Source organism: Zootoca vivipara, chromosome 2, assembly GCF_965207765.1.
Source record: "Zootoca vivipara chromosome 2, rZooViv2.hap1.1, whole genome shotgun sequence".
Lineage (NCBI taxonomy): Eukaryota > Metazoa > Chordata > Lepidosauria > Squamata > Lacertidae > Zootoca > Zootoca vivipara.
Genome location: NC_142584.1, coordinates 117,043,523 through 117,066,563, shown reverse-complemented (window position 1 = coordinate 117,066,563; position 23,041 = coordinate 117,043,523). Strand labels below are relative to the sequence as shown.

The 23,041-nt window shown below is 46.7% G+C and overlaps 1 protein-coding gene across 1 annotated transcript; it reads left to right on the top strand.

Annotated features, from left to right (window-relative positions):
- Positions 1-6: 6 nt before the first annotated feature.
- On the top strand, positions 7-23,041 carry LOC118081319 (uncharacterized). The gene is made up of 14 exons (XM_088662526.1): positions 7-720; positions 5,414-5,900; positions 6,090-6,171; positions 6,783-6,865; positions 8,504-8,630; positions 9,530-10,463; positions 11,818-11,829; positions 14,014-14,170; positions 15,041-15,100; positions 16,491-16,973; positions 17,416-17,497; positions 18,056-18,138; positions 18,973-19,099; positions 20,772-23,041. Exons 2-14 carry the CDS (start codon positions 5,505-5,507, stop codon positions 21,917-21,919), a joined length of 3,774 nt encoding a protein of 1,257 aa, XP_088518652.1. The 5' UTR covers positions 7-720; positions 5,414-5,504; the 3' UTR covers positions 21,920-23,041.

Sequence of the window (23,041 nt, the reverse complement as noted above, 5' to 3'; positions counted from 1 at the left end):
ACCAGTGCCTGCAAAGAAGGAAGAGAAAGGACTAGATACTTGAGTAGGGAGGAAGGGATGACAACATCTTGCAAAGGTCTCGAGGTCTCCAGAGTGTGACCACCGCATGGACCAAATGAAAGCAGGCTTTGCAAGATGCACTGGAGGATTCTGGGTAGACAGGGGCTCCTCCCTGCAAGGGAGGCAAATGAGACCCGCAAGACTCAGAGAGGACTGGAGACGAGAGGCAGCGGGTTTCAGACCCAAATCCTGATCTGGTGCACATTCAGGCAAGACAGCAGAGCATCTCTGGCAACCCAAATAATGCCTCCCTTACAGGATGCCCCTCTTCATTGAGCCTGCCTGCCTGTTTGTGTGTGTGTGTGTGTGTGTGTGTCTGCTCCCCCACCTCCCAAGGTGCTGGCTTAGCAGAGCGGAAGGAAGAAGAAAATAAGCACCAAGATGTGAGAATTCCAAAGGAGCCGCAGGTATCGTTATAGGATTTATAAACAAGTTCATGTGACTTCCCTTGAGATTTAAGATTCTGTTGTTCTTGTTTTCTTTTCTGTCTGCTTTATTAGAGTCATAGAGCTGTGGAGCTGGAAGGGGTCATGTGGGTCATTTAGTCTGACCCCCTGCTATGCAGGAATCCTGCCCGCTGCCGTCCCTGGGAGAGTTTAAACCACCCGCCTCCTGGTTAACACCCAGATGCAATAATCCATTGTGCCATTACTTGTATAGGTAAAGCTTTTATCGTTGCACATATTTTGTGTCCAAATGTTTCTGTCCAGTTCCACTCAATATTCAAAAATCAGCCTTATTAATATGGTACATTTGGCTTTGGTTTATATACATACCACACACATAGGCTTTGGTTTATATGCATACCACACACATAGACACACACACAAAAATACAACGCCCCAAAAGTAGCGAGTAGCATATTTCTACAGAACAGGGTAAGAATGGAATGAACACAGGTGGGTCAGTTGCAGAGCCCATCTCCCTTTGGAGGTGGGGGTGGGGAGGAGATCTCCCCAGTCTTTTCCTCCTCCTCCTTCCCAACCCTACTGTCTGGGCACCCCAAAGCTCCCCGCCCCCCATTTCAGTCCCAGATAATCTTTTACACCTCTACGTGATTTTCACTCAGCTGGTTTCCTTGGAGATGGAGAAGGGACAACAGATGAGGAGGTTTACGCCTCAAAAAATGGGGCTCTCATTTAAATGCCAGACCCACAAAAGGCCCCCTATCCTATGGGGCGGGGGAATCTCAGGCGCTCTTTCTTCCCAGTGCAACACCGGGAATTGCTCATCCCTTTGCATCTTCTCTCCTTTGCATTTGCTTTTAACGCACAGAGCCCCTCCATCCCGCCCTCATTTCCCCCTCCTTCCATCGCCCCCCCCACTTCCCCTGCGCCTCCCCACCCAAATGCACTTTGCACTCACCCCGATCCCTTGGAGAGGTGGGCGGGGAAGGGGCGCGAAGGCTGCAGATGGGGGAGGAGGGAGGTTGGGGGGGGAGGAAGTGGGTGTCTAGCTGCGTTTCTAGGCATCCGGACTCTCTCCCATTAACCCTGAGAGGGGTTTATTTATTTATTTTGTCTTGCCGCTCAAAAGTTGACTAACGGCCATCACCGTTTCCAAATCTTTTGGTCTGGCTAAGGCTTTGGTGTTCCTTCCTTCGATAATAACCTGAGCAAAGCAGGCAGCTGCAAAAGCAGCAACAGCACGAACCTCAGTCCTTTGCAAGGTTTGCCTCTCCTGAAGATCCCGCTGCGAATATTTATTTCATGTGCAGACTGAGCAAGGGAAAGGGGTTAAAATCTGCAACCCGAGAGGAGAAGGTGGAGGAAATGGGTGATTTGTGCATTCCGTTTCCCGGCCGCCACCAAATTCTGGGGTTGACCCCGGCCAGGCTTGTTGCTTCATCAGTGTCTTGGGAGGAGGAGGAATAATCAGGCGGTGAGTTCCAGAGGCTTTAGAATAGTCTAATCCTAGGGACCCCGAGGGTCATCTAGGCCAACCCACTGCAATGCAGGACTCTCAACTAAAGCATTCATGACGGATCTTTTGCTTGTATTTCTATTGTTTCTTTTATACCTTACATCTTTTATACCTTGCATCTTAACCACATTTCTATAGAAGTTGAACCGAACTGCAATGCAATAGAATGCGAGGAGTAAGAGAAGGAACTAAAACGCAATTTAAAAAATATTCAATGGGATGGGTGTACCACCTCCCATCTTCAGTCGCAGAAAAAGCAGGAGCCTTGCTCACCATTCAGCTAAGATCTGGCTGAATGAGAGATCTGAGAGCCATCTTCTAATATTTAACGGGCTGTCACGAGGCTTGTTTTCTGCTGGGCCAGAGGCCTGGGCTCAAAATAATAGATCCAAATTACACCCCAAAAAAGGCGCAGATTCCGACTAAACATGAGGACTATGTAAGAGCTGTTTGACGGTAGAATGGACTTCCTCGGGAGGTGGCGGACTCTCCTTCCTTGGAGGTTTTTATGCAGAGGTTGGGTGGCCATCTGCCATGGATGCTTTGAGTTGAGATACCTGTCTTGCAGGGGGCTGGACTGGATGACCCTTGGGGATCCCTTCCAGCTCTACAAGTCTGTGATTCTACGATGGGGCTTCCTACGTCCTTGCAGAGCCTACTTCACTGCAAGCTGTTTCTGGCCAAGGGAGGGGACAGCTCAGAAACCCAGTCAAGGGGGTCCCCCAAAAAATACTGCAAAGGCACCTGCAATGCACTTCCTGGCGCAGAGAGGGAGAGAGGCGCGAGCTTGGTGCGCTCGGCTTGCCAAGGGTTAAAAAGAAGTGAGCTGGATTCCTAGAGGGGACGGGGAAACAAAGGGGGGGCGAAGTCCTCCAGAGCAAAGGCACTTCCCCCTCAATTCTCTTCCTGCAAAGGGACCCGGCGGTGGCTTTTGTGTCTGAGGTTTTAGGGGTGGCACCTCCTGGTATCTGGTGAGTCTTCTCCCCTTTCTTCCATAGCATGCATTTGGGAGAAAGGGGGTGTCCCAGGACTGCAGGGGGAGCATGCATTGGGGGGGGGTGTTCAGCTAATGCTGGGGGGCAGCCACCCAGCCACCCCCCCCCCCGCTCCCTCTCTGCAAAACCAGGGAGGGGGAGAGTTCGCAGTAGATCTGCAGCTCTAGTCTTGCTTTGCCCCTTTGGGGAGGGGGGGGTCTTTAAGGCGGGGGAGGGGGAATGGAATGCAAACAAACCACATTTGGGAATAAGACGCATCTCCATTAACAGAGATCGTAGCCGGACGGAAACGTTTTGTGCATAGAGTATACACAACGAATACCTAACCTAACCTATAGAAAAAAAGAAAAGAAAGAAAGGCTGTTAGGAGATTGAGGGCAGGAGAAAGAAAACGCTTTCCACCACCCCCTGCGGTGCGTAGTCAGAACTGTGGAACTCGCTGCTGCAGGAGTCGGAAGATGGCCAGCAACTTTGATGGCTTTAGCAAGAGGAGGAAGCCAGTTCATGGAGAAAAGTGGGGTACCCGGTAGTGCTCTGCCTCCACAGCTGAAGGCAACCGTGCTTCTGAATGGCAGTTGCTGGGCGGAGAAAATAATAATAATACCCTCCAACATTTCTCTGATGAAAATAGGGGTGCCCTATTCCACTATTTTATTTATTTTTAAAAAACTTTATTCTATTCTATTCTAACCCCACCAATTCCCAGTGTTCCCTGGCAAGACGGATTGAGTGTTAAACCACTCTAGGGAATGGCAGCGTGTAACTGGTATACATGTGAGGGTCTGGGTGAGTGTCTCCTAGCAACCCTCTTGCATCCTTAACAAACTCTGTTCCCAAGATCCTTTGGAGGACACCATGACTCTTAAAAATATATAGTGCAGACGAGGCCTGTATATTTGTTTTCTCGAGGTTTTATTTCACACACACCCCTCTCGTGCTGTAAAGTGTGTGTGCTTAGATATGCAAAAATCTCAAGGGGCGGCGGGAAGCCTGCAAATTCCAACAGGCTCCCCCACCCCACTTTCCTGAGGCTCTGTGTGTGTATTATTGAGGCATTTTTTCCAGGTTTGAGGCTTTTTGTTATTGTTGTGGAGGTTATTATTATTCTATAACTTCCTGACAGAGCTGTTCGGCAGTGGAATTTGCTACCAAGGAGTGTGGTGGAGTCTCCTTCTTTGGAGGTCTTTAAGCAGAGACTTGGCAGGCATATGTCAAGAATGCTTTGATGGTGTTTCCTGCTCGGCAGGGGGATGGACTGGATGGCCCTGGTGGTTTCTGCCAACTCTACGATTCTCTGATTCTATGATTATTGCCATGGGTCTAGGGCGGGGGCAGCTGCCCCTCCCGATCAAGTAAATAAATAAAAACATTTAACTCAAGGCTGTCTTAAGCATATGCGGCGCCGGGGTGCAAAGATCCGGCCGGCACCCCTAGGTTCCCCAGAGTTGTCAGCTTTTTTTAGGGAGAGAACCCTCAAAGTTGTTGACTTTTTTTTAGGAAATAGAGAGCCAGTGTGGTGTAGTGGTTACCGGTAAGAGTGGTGGTCTCATAATCTGGTGAACCGGGTTCGCTTCCCCGCTCCTCCACATGCAGCTGCTGGGTGACCTTGGGCCAATCACACTTCTCTGAAGTCTCTCAGCCTCACTCACCTCACAGAGTGTTTGTTGTGGGGGAGGAAGGGAAAGGAGATTGTGAGCCGCTTTGAGACTCCATAGGGTAGTGATGAACTGGAATATCAAATCCAAACTACTACTACTATTATTATTATTATTATTATTATTATTATTATTATTATTATTTATTGAATGTATATACCGCCATATACCCAGGTGTTTCAGGGTGGTTCACAGAATAAAATCAAGATATAAAACCGCAAAATACTCCATAAAAACAAAAACAATCCAATACCCCACCCCCTCAGAAAACACATTTTCAAAGGGTATAGGATGTAAATCAGGTCACCAAAGGCCTGGTTCAAAGGGAACGTTTTTGCCTGGCGCCTAAAGGTGTATAATGAAGGCACCAGGTGAACTTCCCTGGGAAGAGCATTCCATAGATGGGGAGCCACTACAGAGAAGGCCCTGTTCTCGTGTTGCCACCCTTCCGAACCTCTTGAGGAGAAGGCACACAAAGAAGGGCCTCAGACGTTTATCTTAGGGTCCGGGTAGGTTCATATGGAAAGAGTCCTTGAGGTATTGCAGTCCTGAGCCGTTTCTTCTTCTTACTATTGTTGTTATTATTATTCCATCCATCTGACTAGGTTGCCCCAGCCACACTGGGCAGCTTCTACTGTAGTTTAAAACAACTTACAGAGTCTGGGCTGGTACTATCTAGCCCTGGTTCCTAGCAAGGTGCATCTATGCTTGCTCGGGGAGCATTTTGCTTCTCCTGACAGTGTATCAATTTTACAACAGAATTATGTATTTGCTCTGTAGGTTTGGTCGCGCCTCAAATTAGGACAGACAGAACTCGGCATACGGCAAAAGGGATTCCTTCTGACCCTTTGGAGGCTTCCTGAGAGCACAGATGAATGAACAAGACTCAGCTGACCCTGAAGCAGGAAGGGGCAATGCCATCGAAACGGGGAACAGTGGTGGATTCTGGGAAAACTCTGTGCAGAAGATCCTAGGCGAGGAGGACACCCCCAGCTCAAATGTCCAGAGCCAGCAGTTCAGGCAGTTCTGCTACCAGGAGGCTGAGGGACCCCGAGAGGTTTGCAGCCGACTCTACCACCTTTACCGCCAGTGGCTGAAGCCAGAAAGGCATACGAAAGCTCAGATGCTGGACCTGGTGATCTTGGAGCAGTTCTTGGCTATCCTTCCACCAGAGATGGAGAGCTGGGTGAGGGAATGTGGAGCGGAGACCAGTTCCCAGGCGGTGGCTCTGGCCGAAGGTTTCCTCCTGAGTCAGGCTGAGCAGCAGGTGAGAGAGACTTTCCTCTGGATCCTCCCAAGGGGCTTAGAACATGAGGGAGAGTCTCCCAAAATTCTCTACTAATTGCCCATCCCTTTTTTGAAAAGCATCCTGATACCCTTAAAGTTTCTGCTTCTTGCCGTTCCTTTTCTAATCCTTCTCCCCATTCTCTGTTTTGAATCCTCGTTGCCCCTACAGAAAAAGGATTTATTTGCAGAAATGGGCACTGGCTACTCGGAGGTGAAGAAAACTCAGTTGGAAACCAGAGAAAGGCCACTTGGTAAGAATGAATGCTTTTTTCTCTCTCCATTTGGTCACATCCTGCTGATTTTGAAACTAACCTGTGAGTCCTTTTACACTTCGGTCCAAAAGCCCAAGGGACGCGGGTGGCGCTGTGGGTTAAACCACAGAGCCTAGGGCTTGCCGATCAGAAGGTTGGCAGTTCGAATCCCCGCGACGGGGTGAGCTCCCATTGCTCGGTCCCAGCTCCTGCCAACCTAGCCGTTCGAAAGCACGTCAAAGTGCAAGTAGATAAATAGGTACCGCTCCAAGCAGGAAGGTAAACAGCGTTTCTGTGTGCTGCTCTGGTTCGCCAGTAGCGGCTTTGTCATGCTGGCCACATGACCTGGAAGCTGTACGCCGGCTCCCTCGACCAATAACTCAAGATGAGCGCCACAGCCCCAGAGTCTGTCACGACTGGACCTAATGGTCAAGGGTCCTTTTACCAAAAGCCCAAGGGAGATTTATTTTTACACAACTAAAGTATGAAATGAGTGTAAACATGCACATGCACTCAGCAGGTGAGACTTTTTCGAAGGCCCACCTGTAGTTAGAGATGCACTGCTTAACCTCTGAGAGAACGGCTTCCCATATTACCTTTGTCTCTCACAGGTGACAGAATGATGCCAGCAAGACCCCCTCATCCATCATTTCATGGTGGCCGAGGGGAAGCAGTGGCTGTGGAACCAGGTCAGGTAAGAGGAAGGAGCATTGTGGGGAAAGAGGCTGAAGAGAGGGGCAGTTTGGTGCCTCTGGGCTCGAACGAATTTCTCTCCTCTTTGCTTCTGTCGAAGCTGTCCTTAACAAAAGCTGGGAAAGCTATCCAATAAGGTTTATGTGGTGAGAATAACAGCCGCCTCACCTTAACTAGCCTTCTGAATATCATTAGTATCATTTATCGGTACCTGGAGTTTTCTTTATATAGTCATCGTTTAATGCTAACATAGGCTTCTAAGTAGTTTGCAAACCACAGCAAGCAGTGACCAAGATTCACCGAACCACCCCATCAGTCGCACCATAGGACTTTCGCCACTTTCCTTGTGCCCCCTTGTGCCCCTTGAAGTTGGCTTTCGGGCGTCACACCAAAAAGAACAGCACTTGGGGAGAGTAGAGAGGGGATCCTTCCATCTTGCAAACTTGAATGCCCACGCAGACAGAATGATTTGAAGAGCAGAATGTTGAGTTCCACCCATTTATACAACGATTAATGCCCACCATTAAAATGCACAATAAAAAACTCATTAAAACGTTAAAATAAGCATCCAATTAAAATGTGCAGCAAAACAATTCCATTAAAACAACAAACTATCTATCTATCATCTATCATTTTTATTAAATTTTCTGTTTTGCATTTTAAGATACTCATTTTTACATCCTTAAGATATCAGTGATTTCCCTTGTAGTCTTTCCATGGTTCATATCACATATCATAAACCCCTGCATATTTTACAAAAACTATACCATTCAGTATTCCATTATTGCATCCATCAAAGCTTATTTACGCTGTTGAATTTATCTTAATGCTTCCAGCATCTTCAGCTGTAAGCAATTATTTCCCATATCTAGATATATAAAAATGTAAAAATCGTGAAAGTGTGGGCTCCACTTTTCTCCGTAACCGCTTGACCGATCGTCCTGAAATTTTGACACAACGATCCAGCCCACTCCCCGGGTGTTCCTAGAAAAAAATCCCTCAGAACTCACACCTGCGCAGGTACAGACCTCTTTTTCAACAAAGTAAAACAGCACCCTCAAGTGCATTTCTTCCCACAGTACACCCACTCCCTTCCTGTGAAATCTACACCACACCCACAAACCCCGCCTCCACCACGAGATCCACCACTCACATACATCCATCCGGCAGAGGTATTGAAGTCCTCAGCAGAACTGAAAACAGGCCTTTTACAGCAACAAGGCCCAACATTGCCAAGTGGAAGTAGGGGCCTGTCGGGGGGGGATGGGGGCCCGAATAGAGGGCAGGGATAGGTAATGGGCCGCAACAGGGTGGGGGGAGACACAGGGATCAAACCTGCCCTCTCCACAGTATCTCGCCTCGGCTCAGGGGGACTCTGAGGCTCAGGGGGATCTGAAGGGGGGCTATTACCCTCCATCTCACAGACTAACACACAGCAACGCGTGCAGAACCAGCTAGTATTCAATAAACATTTTCCAATCTTCTCCAAACGTATGTTCTTCTTGTTCTCTTATTCTATATGTTAAGTCTGTAAGCTGCGCATATTCTGTCAACAACAAACAATTAACAGGCAGAAAACAACAGGGCGATGTGTAAATAATACTTATGCTAAGAGGAGGACATTTTTCTTTTTCTTTAGGGTCCAGTTTGCTTTGAAGAAGTAGCAGTTTATTTCACAGATGATGAGTGGGCGTTGCTGGATGCTGACCAGAGAGCTCTGCATAACGAAGTCATGGAGGAGAATTGTGGGCTCATGGCTTTTCTCAGTAAGGCTCCCTGTTGGATCATAATATCTTTTGTGAAATTCAGTACCTATCTCTGAGACGACCCTCCCAATATTTTGATGTAGCTCAGCCGCGCCACCTACAGCATCTGGCGTTCTAACACCCCAACAGATAACCTTGAGTTTGTTGTTTGGTCTGTGAATAATCTTTCTCCAGTTATGCCATGTTAAACAATGATCAGGCTGGTCTGAACTGCCCAGGACTTTTTAAACGTAAGCTTCAGAGTTGTTAGGGAAGTGGATTCTGTCAGGTTTGTCGTTTTTTTCTTTTTTCTTCTGTCAGTGTTTGGTTGGCAAAAGAGACTACTGACTTTGGAGATGGAGTGGATTCCATGACTGGGCCAAACAAAATCCATCCCAGGTTTCTTGAATCTCAGGTTCCCATAAATATGTTACGATTCAGCAAGAAGAAGAAGAAGAAGAAGAAGAAGAAGAAGAAGAAGAAGAAGAAGAAGAAGAAGAAGAAGAAGAAGAAGAAGAAGAAGAAGAAGAAGAAGAAGAAGAGGAGGAGTTTGGATTTGATATCCCACTTTATCACTACCCTAAGGAGTCTCAAAGCAGCTAACATTCTCCTTTCCCTTCCTCCCCCACAACAAACACTCTGTGAGGTGAGTGGGGCTGAGAGACTTCAGAGAAGTGTGACTAGCCCAAGGTCACCCAGCAGCTGCATGTGGAGGAGCGGAGACGCGAACCCGGTTCCCCAGATTACGAGTCTACCGCTCTTAAACACTACACCACACTGGCTCTGTGAACCCTGTAGTAAGACCTCACATCAAACTCCCTTCTGTTATTTCCCCAGCACAAATTTTAATTTGGATTGTTCAATAATTTGGGGCTCCATTTCTTCCTGAGGCTCTGATCTATTTCTCTCTTTATTTACAGGTGGTGATAAATCAGAAATTAAGAACAAGGGAGACAACAACAAAATCCCTTATGAACGTTTGGGGTGTAGAGATGGCTTCAGCCAGAGGTTCCACTCCACTTCCCATCAAAGAAATCCCACTGGGAAGAAATTATATCAGTGCTCAGAATGTGGAAAGAGCTTCAGTCAGAGCTCAAATCTCACTTCCCATCAAAGAATCCATACTGGAGAGAAACCCTATCAGTGCCTGGAATGTGGAAAGAGCTTTAATCGGAACTCACATCTCACGTCCCATCAAAGAATCCACACCAAGGAGAAGCCATATTACTGCTTGGAATGTGGAAAGAGCTTCACTCGGAACTCCAATCTTACTTTACATGAAAGGATTCACAGAGGGGAGGAACCATTTAAATGTATGGAATGTGGAAATAGCTTCAATTCCAAGAGAAGTCTCACTTCGCATCAAAGAGTTCATAGTGGGAAGAAACCATATCAGTGCTTAGAATGTGGAAAGTGCTTCACCTGGAAGGAAAGTCTCACTTCCCATCAAAGAATTCATACAGGGGAGAAACCATATCAGTGCTTGGAATGTGGTAAGAGCTTTAATACAAGCACAAACTTCCGTCGACATCAGAGAATTCATAGTGGGGAGAAGCCATATCAATGCTTGGAATGTGGGAAATGCTTTAATACAAGCACAAACTTCCATAGTCATCAAAGTATTCACCGTGGGGAGAAACCATTTCAATGTCAAGAGTGTGGAAAAAGTTTCAGTCGGAAGGAAAGTCTCACTTCCCACCAAAGGATCCATACTGGCGAGAAGCCATATCAGTGCATGGAATGCGGAAAGAGATTCAGCCAGAGTTCCAATCTCACTTCCCATCAAAGAACTCACAGTGGGGAGAAACCGTATCAATGGTTGTATACAAATTTATTTTTAGGAGATTTTATTTAGTACGTGGGTGAGGATAGCAACAAGATATTGTCATTTGCCATTGCAGCTAAAAGTTGCTCTTCTTGTCTCTCAAAACCACGGACTGCACTTTTAGTGCCCATAATTAAATTCATACCACATGCCCAGCCCTTCTTCACATCAGATCTGGAGAGAGGCTAAAGAGAGATTCGGAAACACTGATGAGGTAGCCATCACCGCAGAGGTTTCCTTTGGAGAACTTGACCAGCAATTCATGTACTCCAAGAGCCTCCAAGTTGCAATTTTGTGGTGCTCCTGATTGCCACTGCCATCCTCAGCATGTCTGGGTGGTGGTGGTGGCATATTGTAGCTCTTCCTCATGTCTGCTGAAAACACACAGGACATCTGCCAGAAAAGCCACAGGTTTTAGGTGTTCCTCTGTGAGAAGGGTTTTGAAAGGGTTCCCTTCCATAAGGAAGAAAACGTCCTCTGTTCATCATACCTCAGAGGTGGTTGGGTGCAACAACAAGCAACATTTATTTCCTTCAGCAACTACAGTTATCATCTGCACCTGTATTGTACATGGAAGAAGGCTCCGATTGAACCGAGATTCTGAATAACATGGCTCAGCCCAGGGCCAGTGTCTTACACCTTATTCCATGCCACATGGACAGAGCACCAGATCTTCGCCAGTGGGGCATTTTTGTAAGTGTCTCACATGCTTTCCTTGAGCAGCTGACACTGTTCTACTTCCTCCCCGGTGTTAACTTGAGATTCAGTCAGTCATAACAGACAGCGTATTTTTGAAACCGTGCTGGGTGGCCGTGTCTCCAGTCAAGGCCTTCACCTGAGACCTTGCACCCCACGGATTGTCAAGTCTCGCATGACCAAGAAGGCTTGTTCTTCTTCCTCAAGATGTGTATCCTGCCTACCAATCTGTCACCTGCGGACCCTTCCCCTCAGCTATTATTGAATCCAAATGTATCTATTATAACATGAAATGTACTGTAAATTAAGTTGACGTAAATACGTTCTGTTTACAAAGTGTTACGGTATACTAGGGTGTGACACCCTCATGCGCCCCCCCCCAAACCTGGTTCCCAAAGATCCTCAGGAGAGAATGAAGTCTCTAGAGATTCCTGATGGTCCCTGTTCTCAGAGCGAGTTGCAATTCTTGTGATAGGATCACTTCTAAGCTAAAATTCCTCTCTGCATATTGATATCAGGCAGGCAGTTTTGCTGTACTCTTTTCGGTGCCAGCTTAACATATGTTTGTTCAGGCAAACCTTTCCAGGTGCATAGATGTTGATGTGTTTCAATCTTAACATTGTTAATGTTGACATTTTTACGGTTTTAACTTAGCTGTTTAATTTAAATGTTTTTTATTGTTTTCAGTGTTTTTTACCGGTAATTGATAACTTTGACACTTTGGGTAAACCGTCTAAGAGGTTTTGTTACCATCCGGTGGCATATAAAGTTTTGTTGAATGTTGTTTTGTTGTTTAGTCGTTTAGTCGTGTCCAACTCTTCGTGACCCCATGGACCATAGCACGCCAGGCACTCCTGTCTTCCACTGCCTCCTGCAGTTTGGTCAAACTCATGTTTGTAGCTTCGAGAACACTGTCCAACCATCTCGTCCTCTGTCGCCCCCTTCTCCTTGTGCCCTCAATCTTTCCCAACATCAAGGTCTTTTCCAAGGATTCTTCTCTTCTCATGAGGTGGCCAAAGTATTGGAGCCTCAGCTTCACGATCTGTCCTTCCAGTGAGCACTCAGGGCTGATTTCCTTAAGAATGGATAGGTTTGATCTTCTTGCAGTCCATGGGACTCTCAAGAGTCTCCTCCAGCACCATAACTCAAAAGCATCAATTCTTCGGCGATCAGCCTTCTTTATGGTCCAGCTCTCACTTCCATACATTACTACTGGGAAAACCATAGCTTTAACTATACGGACCTTTGTAGGCAAGGTGATGTCTCTGCTTTTTAAGATGCTGTCTAGGTTTGTCATTGCTTTTCTCCCAAGAAGCAGGCGTCTTTTAATTTCGTGACTGCTGTCACCATCTGCAGTGATCAAGGAGCCCAAGAAAGTAAAATCTCTCACTGCCTCCATTTCTTCCCCTTCTATTTGCCAGGAGGTGATGGGACCAGTGAATATAAATAATATATTTGTTGAATATAAATAAATAAATCCCACCCACTCCAATGTGTGTATGGGGGAAGGGCTTAGAAACCTGTTTTGCTTTGTTTTCCTGAACACTTGCAATAGGGACTTATTTCGCAGCCGAAGTGTGAAAACAATAAATACTGCTTTCTTTGGTTCTGTGTACCTGTTGCCTGCTGTAAGCATAGCAGCTCAATACAACCTTTGATTTGGATCACAACTGAATTTGGGAGTTCCGTATGATGAGATAAGAGAGACCTGGTCTGAATAGAGACATAGGATTCTTATCTCATTATATTGTACATGATAAAGCTATTTTTAGCCATCTCACCCCTTGCTTTTTTCTGTAAGACCAATTGCAGTCCTTAACAGTCATCAACAGGTTTACCACACCTATCGGCCAATCACCTAATGACAAACTTAGTTGGTCTCTAAGGTGCTACTGGAAGGAATTTTTTTATTTTGGTGATAATTATGTTCCTGGCAGAGTCTATTCATGCATACACAATGCAGTTGTCAATAACACAAATATCCTAGCACCGGGGTATCAAGTTTAACTTGTCCCATTGCTGATGGTGAGCATATTCCTCAAAACCATCGCATGAAATAAAAATAAAATTTTCTAGTTCTTCATGAAGCAATAATTCAAAGAGTGTGGTAACGTGGATGGTGTTGTCTTCTTCCAATTAGGAGCCTTCTAATTGGGTCATGGTTCCTGTGCTGAAATAGTCTGTTCCGCCAAGAAATCAAAAATGTAAAGACCTGCCTCCCTCAAATACCAAGAGCTGCAGTTTACCCTTTACTGTATAGATAGACCTACAATTTCCAGCACCCTTCGCAAACTTCAGTTCCAGGGATTCTCGTGCAGGGAGTATGTGTGTAAAAACGTAATGTAAATATACTTGGCTGTGCAAAACACCCATCTCAACCCCTAAACTGGAAACGGGAAATCGCCCCGCACCCTTTCACCTGCTTTGTTGGGAGCAGTCCTGTGTGCTCCGCCAAGAAATTGGAACTTTGGAGGGACCTGGGGTGTCACTGGGTCTGTGTACACACAAGCCTGCATCTAAAGACCTGCCTTCCCACCCACATCCCGCCTCATCCACCCAATACTGAGTTCACCCCTTTGCAGAACTACAGTTCCCAGCACCCTTTGCAAACTGTATTTCCCAGGGGTTGGAATGTGCTGGGCAGCGCAAGAAGGGGGAGGCGGTTGGATCTGCTGCTTGGATCTGATTGAGCGGAGGCGCCCAGGAGTGGAACCCGGGGACCATCTGCACGCCCAGCAAGCGCCCTGTGACCAACGATGTTGCACCCTAGAGGGGACAGGAAGTGGTCGGGCGGAGGCAGGACGGAACCGCGCTGGCAAAACATCCTGCTTCCGAAGCCTCTTCCTTCCTGGCTTAACCTGGACCAACGATGTTGCTCCCTAGAGGGGACAGGAAGTGGTCGGGCGGAGGCAGGGCGGAAGCGCGCCGGCAAAACATCCGGCCTCCGAAGCTTCTTCCTTCCTGGCTTCACACTCGGGCTGGAGAAAGTGGCCTTTGTCTCTCCTGGAGGCCGCGTCCTCGCTCGCCCTTCCGGCAACCGGTGAGCCCCCTCTCTGTGACGCGCGTTTTTGTGAAGTGGGGTCCCTGGGTTGTGGGGGGGTGTTTTTTGGTGCCGAGGGGGTCAGGGACACACACACCGAGTCCCCGGATCAGGTGGTGGAAATTCTCTCCCTCCCTCCCTGTCTCTGCAAAGCCAAGCCAGGTTTATAGATAAATGTTATTGTTGTTGTTTAGTCGTGTCCGACTCTTCGTGACTAGCACGCCAGGCACTCCTGTCTTCCACTGCCTCCCGCAGTTTGGTCAGGCTCATGTTCGTAGCTTCGAGAACATTTATCCCCTTCATGGATCAATGCCTTGTCGTGGCGAAGGGGCTTGAATAACTCAGAAAAGCTATGAGCTACGCCATGCAGGGCCACCCAAGATGGACAGGTCGTAGTGGAGAGTTTTGACTAAACGTGATCCACGTGGAGAAGGAACTGGCAAGCCACTCCAGTATCCCTGCCAAGAAAACTCCATGGACAAAGACAACAGGCATAGATAAATGTAGAGATAGATAAATAGATAGATTAGATGTCAGCATTAAGTTACTAGGTTGCCAGATGCTCAAGTTGGCCACAGTGCTTCTGCCCATCAAAGGAGGTCATAGAATCACAGACTTGTAGAGTTGGAAGGGACCCCAAAGGGCCAACTAGCCTTCAGGGTTAAGCCTTATCTCAGGCTACACATCCTGTGCCCTCCTCACATTGCCCTCAGCTGTTTCATCACAGTTCCCAAATCCTGCTCCCCCAAACCATTGCTCCAGAATGAAAGGCAGAAGAGCAAAAAAACAAAAAACTGCAAAGCAAGTTTCTCCCCGCCCTCCTCTGTGCTTGGATGGCTCCGTTTGGCTCTTCTTGTTCTCCTTTTGCAGCAGAAGGAAAGACACAACCCGTTTTTGCCAGTCTTGAGAAGCGGCATCAAAAAAATCCCCGTGAGTCTGGACAGTTTCACATTTTGAACTTGCCTTATTGTGTTTGCTCACGGAGTGCCTTGCTCCAGTCACTGATGCGACAAGATAAACCTACCTCATATGGTGGGTGTGAAACTAGAGAAAAGACGGTAAAATGGCTGCAGAAGGGCTTCTGCTTCCTTTAAGCAGACGGATCTTCAAACGGCATTGAGCCGTGTTTTCCTGAGTGCCACTCACAAATTACGGTAGTACAGCGCCAAGGCTTTGACCAATCTTAATGTGGCCTGATTACTGCAATCCTGTGCCCACTTTAACTCTCATGTAAGACACATTCTGAGTACACATGCATGCCATTCTGATTCAATGTACGAAAGCCCCACATGATGCACTCAAGAGTCAAGCTGTACAGTATTTTCAGTAAGGCTTTATTCCAGTTGCAGTTTTCTATCATTATAAAGCAGTCTTCTTACATCCAGAAATCAGCATACACAGGTGGGACTACATACCGGGGAGAAGCCAGAGAGGGGAAGTCAGCCATACTTTTTAATACTAGGTGGCTATGGACCAATTAGGCAATGCCCCATGTCACATGATGCTGAGTCAGCATTTCCACTTAGCACAGAGTGTTAACTCCTTGATGCCGACAACACTCCTGCACATTCTGCTGTAAGTTAACTATACACTGAATTCTCAATGAACGTATGGACAGCCTCTTTGTAGCTAGCTCTCTCTCTCCCCCCCCTCTCTTTGCATTTACCATTTTTTGGAGGGGAAGAGATTCTTTAGCACCCACCCACAAACACTCCCTAGAGCAGGCATGTCAAACCTGCGGCCCTCCAGATGTTTTGGCCTACAACTCCCATGATCCCTAGCTAGCAAGACCAGTGGTTGGGGAAGATGGGAATTGTAGTCCAAAACATCTGGAGGGCCGCAGGTTTGACATGCCTGCCCTAGAGGTATTTGAAGAAAATAACCTGTTCCTAATCTAAGCTGTACAGGAAAGCTGCATTCTGGTTGCTAGGATGAAATGTGCATTAAATCATAGGAGGAAGTGGCAGCTTTTTAGGTCCCCACAGATGCCTAACTATTGCCTGGCATCCAAACAACTCACCTGTCAATCACAGCTCCAACTTCAATCTTTTTTAAAAAAAACATGGTAAGGTAGTGAGAAACCAGACCAGCTCCTCTGGTGTCTCAGACTGAAACTACCTCACCTCACAGGGTGAGGTTAAGGGTCTATGACCCGCACTTTCAGAACTGCCTACTGCGTATTTTACTTGAAAAAGTTTCTTCCAGAAGGGCTATTACATCACTATAATACATCCCAGGTTACTAAAGATACTTCAGGGAGTATTTTCCTTCACCTTACAGCATAGCAATCCCATAACAAAACAATGTCTTGGTTAATTAGGACAGACAGAAAATGGCAGAAGAGCGAAGGAGTTCCTTTCGACTTCCTGGAGGCTTCCTTGGAGCGCAGAAGAAAAAGGAAGACTCAGCTGGCCCTGAAGCAGGAAGAGGCTGCAATGCCATCAAAACTGAGAGCCATGGGAGACTCTGGGAAAAGTCAGTGCAGAAAGTCCCAAGTGAGAAAATCACTCTCGGCTCAAACGTGCAGAGCCAGCAGTTCAGGCAGTTCTGCTACCAGGAGGCCAAAGGACCCCGAGAGGTTTGTAGCCGACTCCACCATCTTTGCTGTCAGTGGCTGAAGCCAGATCGACACACAAAGAAGGAGATCCTAGACTTGGTGATTCTGGAACAGTTCCTGGCTGTCCTTCCACCGGAGATGGAGAGTTGGGTGAGAGGCTGTGGTGCAGACACTTGTTCCCAGGCTGTGGCCCTGGCTGAAGGTTTCCTCCTAAGCCAGGCAGACAAGAAGCAGGAGGAGGCACAGGTGAGTGTTCCATCTAGATAGTCCCCAGGGGGCTCAGAACATGAGGGAGGGTATCTCAAAACACTGCTATTTCCCCAACTTTTTCAGGAGAGCATCCAAGTAAAGATGTCCAGATCCTATTAGGACATGGGCATGTAAATTAAGGCCCGGGGGCCTGATCCAGCCCAATCGCCTTCTAAATCCGGCCTGCAGACGGTCCAGGAATCAGTGTGTTTTTACATGAGTAGAATGTGTGCTTTTATTTAAAATGCATCTCTAGGTTATTTGTGGGGCATAGGAATTCATTCATTCCCCCCCCAAAAAAATATAGTCTGGCCCCCCACAAGGTCTGAGGGACAGTGGACTGGCCCCTGCTGAAAAAGTTTGCTGACTCCTGCATTAGGATTTTGCTCCTGTCATTTCTTCTCCCCATTCCTTGTTTTGATTCTTCATTACTGTTTAGAGACGGAATCAGTTTGCAGAAAGGAGCAAGGTTTTCCCTGAGATGAAGACGGTTCCATTTGGTACCAAACAGAATCTACTTGGTAAGGATGAATGGGATGTATATCAGTTTGTTCTCCCTCTGTTGAGTGCAAAATAAATCTAGGATCTGCTTTAATATTTGGAACAGAAGATACCTCTCTTGCTGTTTCAACTGCTTAAACATGCATTTATTTCCAATACATGGGGACCATCACTTTTTTAGTTGAGAACAAAAGCCCAAAGGAGCAGAAATGCATTTTCACACAACTGAAATACAAACATATATAAACACATTTCTTTATAAACACTAAAAAATATATAAATATTCCTTCCCGTAGCACCTTAGAGACCAACTAAGTTTGTCATTGGTATGAGCTTTCATGTGCATGCACACTTCTTCAGGTATCTGAAGAATGACAAACTTAGTTGGTCTCTAAGATGCTACTGGAAGGAATTTTTTTAATTTTGTTTTGACTATGGCAGACCAACACGGCTACCTACCTGCAACTAGAACTAAGAAATATAACATTTTCCAAGGCCTGTGTGTACTTAGGCATGCATTTGTTAATCTCTGAGAGCATCAAATGCTACTGGCTTCCCACTAACTTTGTCTCTCACAGTTGACAGGATGATGCCGGCAAGACTTCCTCATCCATCTCTTCTTCACAGTGGAAGTGAAGCAGCTAGTGTGGCACGGGATCAGGTATGGGGAGCAAATCAGTGGTGCATCTGTCCCCTCCTCACCTCTTTAGACCTGAATTAAGTGTTTTTCTTAGTAGTAGTAGTAGTATTGCTTATGAATTTAAATAACGCTTAATGCCAGCTGTCAGGGGATTGTTGCGGCTACTCTCAAGTAAAGACCTGCTAGTCTGCTCTGTCTTTAAGAGCTTTATTGTGCATACTATTTACAGTGCAGAGACATCAGGAAACATGACGGCCTAGTCTGATTCAGAACCCAGCAATGGCGCTTGTCTGCTTTTGCGCCAGCATAATAGTCTGGGAACCCTAAAACGCCGCCCCCCTTGCCCTACGCCTGGGTGCATGACCCGACGTGGGCGCCGGAAGGGGCTGTGTTCCTTCTCCCGTCCCTTGGCTGGAGCGTTGCCAAGGCTCCGACACAATCCTGCACTGTCCTTCCCTCTCTGGCCAGCTGAGTCAAGGCTCGGATATGTCTTGGAACCCCCTCTCCACTCCGCTCCATTCCTCATTCCCTCCTCCTGACCCGCTGCTTGCGCTGTCACTGGGCGAAGTGCTGGTCAGGGTGACTGGGGGAGGGTCCCTGTAGGGAGTCCCCCTGACACTAACATAGGCTTCTAAACAGTTGACAACGTAGGGAAAGTGGTTACAGAAAGAATAAGCTCGAAACAGCCATCGTTAAAACACGCAATGAAGTGTTTCCCTTAAAACACCCATAATTAAAATGCACAGCACGATAATGTCATTAAAAAACACAGCAGTTAATAGATAATGAGCAACAGTAATAAGCAAGTAATCCATATGCTTTCTCTGAGGTGGAAACATTTTCTTTTTCGTTTAGAGTCCAGCAACCTTTGAGGACGTGGCTATACATTTCACGGATGAGGAGTGGGTGTTGCTGGATCCTGACCAGAGAGCTCTGCATACGGAAGTCATGGAAGAGACCTGTGGCATCATGGCCTCTCTAGGTAAGTCTCTCTGTTGTGTCACAAGAACTCTTTTGAAAATCGGATGTGTGATGAACCAATGGTATTGTGATGGAATTCAACCACGCCCCCTACAGCGCAGGTGTGGTCTAAACCACTGAGCCTCTTGAAGGTCGGCAGTTCGAATCCCCACAACGGTGTGAGCTCCCGTTGCTCTGCCCCAGCTTCTGCCAGCCTAGCAGTTTGAAAGCACACCAGTGCAAGTAGATAAATAGGTAGCGCTGCTGTGGGAAGGTAAACAGTGTTTCTGTGCACTCTGGTTTCCGTCACTCTGTTCTGTTGCGCCAGAAGGGGTTTAGTCATGCTGTCCACATGACCACACCCGCAGCTTCCCTACGGAAGGTCATATAATTGTTTTATCTCCCCATGGCACGTGCCTCTACCAAGAAGACCCTCTACCTGGTCCCCTGAAACCCCTGGCCGAATTTCAGCTGTCTATAGCAGTGGTTCTCAAAGGGTTTGGCGTGCCAGCCTTGTGTTGCAGGAGAGGATGGCAAGTGCAGATTGAAAGATCAGAAAAGAGAAAGGCTTCTTTGTGTTGCTACGGTTACAAGTCTTTGCTTGTCTCAAAGTAGACCTAATATAAAAAGCAAGCTCACACCTCTCATTGAGTTTGCATACACACTTAAGGTACCTATCCAAGAGGCTAGCTTATAATTAAATTTTGTAAATGATGCCTGTTCTTATGTAACTGCATTGTTTTATACTTTCGGGATGTCCCGTGATCATACTACAAAGTAGTTGTGTTCCATTTTATTAATCAAGCACTGATAGGGGTGGGTTCTTTTGTTCTTCCAATGTATTTCTTATCAATAAAATTTTTGGATTCGGCATGAGCAAATTTTTATTCTGAAAGTGTGGCCCAGAGAAGAAGTTTGAGAACTAGTGGTCAGTAGCATGTCACCTGTTCCTTAATGCCAGGTTAATGGGGCAGTTAATTCTGTAGAAAGGTCTGCATCGCATCTAAGTCCCTTCTGTTCTTTCTTTATCACAACTGTGTTTTGACATGGCTCAGTAATCTGGAGCTGAACTTCATCCAGTGATTCTAATTCTAATAGGAGTATAGCATCTAGATCAAGGGAAGTAATAGTACCACTGTATTGTGCTCTGGTCAGACCTCACCTGGAGTACTGTGTCCAGTTCTGGGCACCGCAGTTCAAGAAGAATACTGACAAGCTGGAACGTGTCCAGAAGAGGGCAACCAAAATGGTCAAAGGCCTAGAAACGATGCCTTATGAGGAACGGCTTAAGGAGCTGGGTATGTTTAGCCTGGAGAAGAGAAGGTTAAGGGGTGATATGATAGCCATGTTCAAATATATAAAAGGATGTCATATAGAGGAGGGAGAAAGGTTGTTTTCTGCTGCTCCAGAGAAGCGGACACGGAGCAATGGATTTAAGCTACAAGAAAGAAGATTCCACCTAAACATTAGGAAGAACTTCCTGACAGTAAGAGCTGTTCGGCAGTGGAATTTGCTGCCAAAGAGTGTGGTGGAGTCTCCTTCTTTGGTGGTCTTTAAGCAGAGGCTTGGCAGCCATCTGTCAGGAATGCTTTGATGGTGTTTCCTGCTTGGCAGGGGGTTGGACTGGATGGCCCTTGTGGTCTCTTCCAACTCTATGATTCTATTATTCTAATCAGTTTCTGTTCTCCTTGCAGAAGGTGAAAAATTGGAAACCAAGAATAAGGGAACCCACAACAATAGTCACGGAGTGGGGGAACTGAATATATATTTGGAGAGAGAAGAGATCTTCAGTCAGAGCTCTCAACAAGAAACTGACAGTGAGGAGAAACCATATCAGTGCTTAGAATGTGGGAGGAAGTTTAGCAGGAAGTCAAGTCTCACTAAGCACAAAAGAATTCACACAGGAGAGAAACCATATATATGCTTGGAATGTGGAAAGAGCTTTCGCCAAATCACCCATCTCACTTCCCACCAAAGAGTTCATACAGAAAATAAACCCTATCAGTGCTTGGACTGTGGAAAGAGCTTCAGCCAGAAGTCAAGTCTCACTGCCCATCGAAGAATTCATACAGGGGAGAAACCATATCAATGCCTGGAATGTGGGAAGCGTTTTAGTCAGGTCGCCCATCTCACTTCCCACCAAAGAATTCACACAGGGAATAAACCATATCAGTGCATGGAATGTGGGAAGTGTTTCAGTCAAAGCTCCCATCTCACTTCACATCAAAGAGTTCACACCATGGAGAACCCATATCAGTGCTTGGACTGTGGGAAGAGCTTCAGCCAAAAGGCAAGTCTCACTGCCCATCAAAGAATTCATACAGGGGAGAAACCGTATCAGTGCTTGGAATGTGGGAAGCGCTTCATTCAGAGGGTCCACCTGACTTCACATCAAAGAATTCATACAGGGGAGAAACCATATCAATGTTTAAATTGTAGAAAGAGCTTTAATTTAAGGGCAAACTTATATAATCATCAAAGAATTCATACAGGGGAAAAACCATATCAGTGCTTGGAATGTGGAAAGAGCTTCAGTCGGAAGGATAATCTCACTTCCCATCAGATAATTCATACGGGGGAGAAACCATATCAGTGCTTGGAATGTGGAAAGAGCTTCAGCTTAAAGCAGAATCTCACTTCCCATCAAAGACTTCATAACGGAGAGAAACCATATCAGTGCTTGGAGTGTGGGAAGAGCTTCAGTCGGAGCCACCGTCTCACTTCCCATCAAAGAATTCATTCAGGGGAGAAGCCATATCAGTGCTTGGAATGTGGACAGAGCTTCCGCTGGAAAGAAACTTTTATTTCCCATCAAAGAACTCATGATGGTATGATATTATAAAAACAACTAGCTGGCCCTGCCACGCGTTGCTGTGGGTTATTTGTGTGATTTCCTCTACCCTGTGCCGATCCATGATGTATCCCTGTGATTCCCCCACTCCTCCCCTCACCCCCCCGGCTTAACCCTGTGATTCCCCCCTCATCCCCCTCCCTCATCCCTGTGAATCTCTAACTCTGTCCTGATCCATGACCTATGGGATGCCCCATGTGATTTCCCTCCTCTAGTCCGTCCAACCCCCCCCCCCCGGGTTATCCCTGTCACCCATTCTTTTTGCACAAAATCATTCCCCCAATGTGCATGTTCTGTAAAATTTTGCCCTGTCCCAACCCTGACTCCCCTACCCAGGTGTTATGTGAAATAACATTTATTCTACCCAAAGGCACAGCCCTGTAAAAGGCCCATATTCAGTTGATTCTATGCTGCAGCCTATTTGCCCCCCCCCCATGCCCCACCCAGACAGGCCCCTAAATCCACTCAGCCTAGTCTGCAAAGCCGAAGCAAGATACTGTGGAGAGGGCAGGTTTCATCCCTCTGTCTCCCCCACCATGTTCTGACCCATTACCTATCCCTGCCCCCTATTTGGCCCCCCACCCCCAGGCAGCCCCTACCTCCACTTGGCAACGTTGGGCCTTGTTGCTGCAAAAGGCCTTTTTTTTGTTACATTACAGTTCAGCCCCACATCTCAGCCCCACATCTTCAGCCCCACATTTATTCTACCCAAAGGTATTCTACCTCCACTTGGCAACGTTGGGCCTTGTTGCTGCAAAAGGCCTTTTTGTTACATTACAGTTCAGCCCCTACATCTCAGCCCCACTCGCCTCACAGGGTGTCTGTTGTGGGGGAGGAGGGGAAAGGAGATTGTTAGCCGCTTTGAGACTCCTTCGGGTAGTGATAAAGCGGGATATCAAATCCAAACTCGTCTTCTTCTTCTTCTTCTTCTTCTTCTTCTTCTTCTTCTTCTTCTTCTTCTCTATGAGCGTCTTTTACTGGAATTAAACATGCATCCATTATGAATACTTGTTTCTATCCTTAACCTTGTGCCCCATAAAGACATTGCACACACCAGAGAAATAAAAAAAATGATGGTTTTATTAAATGAAATAAAAATGACACAGAATACTG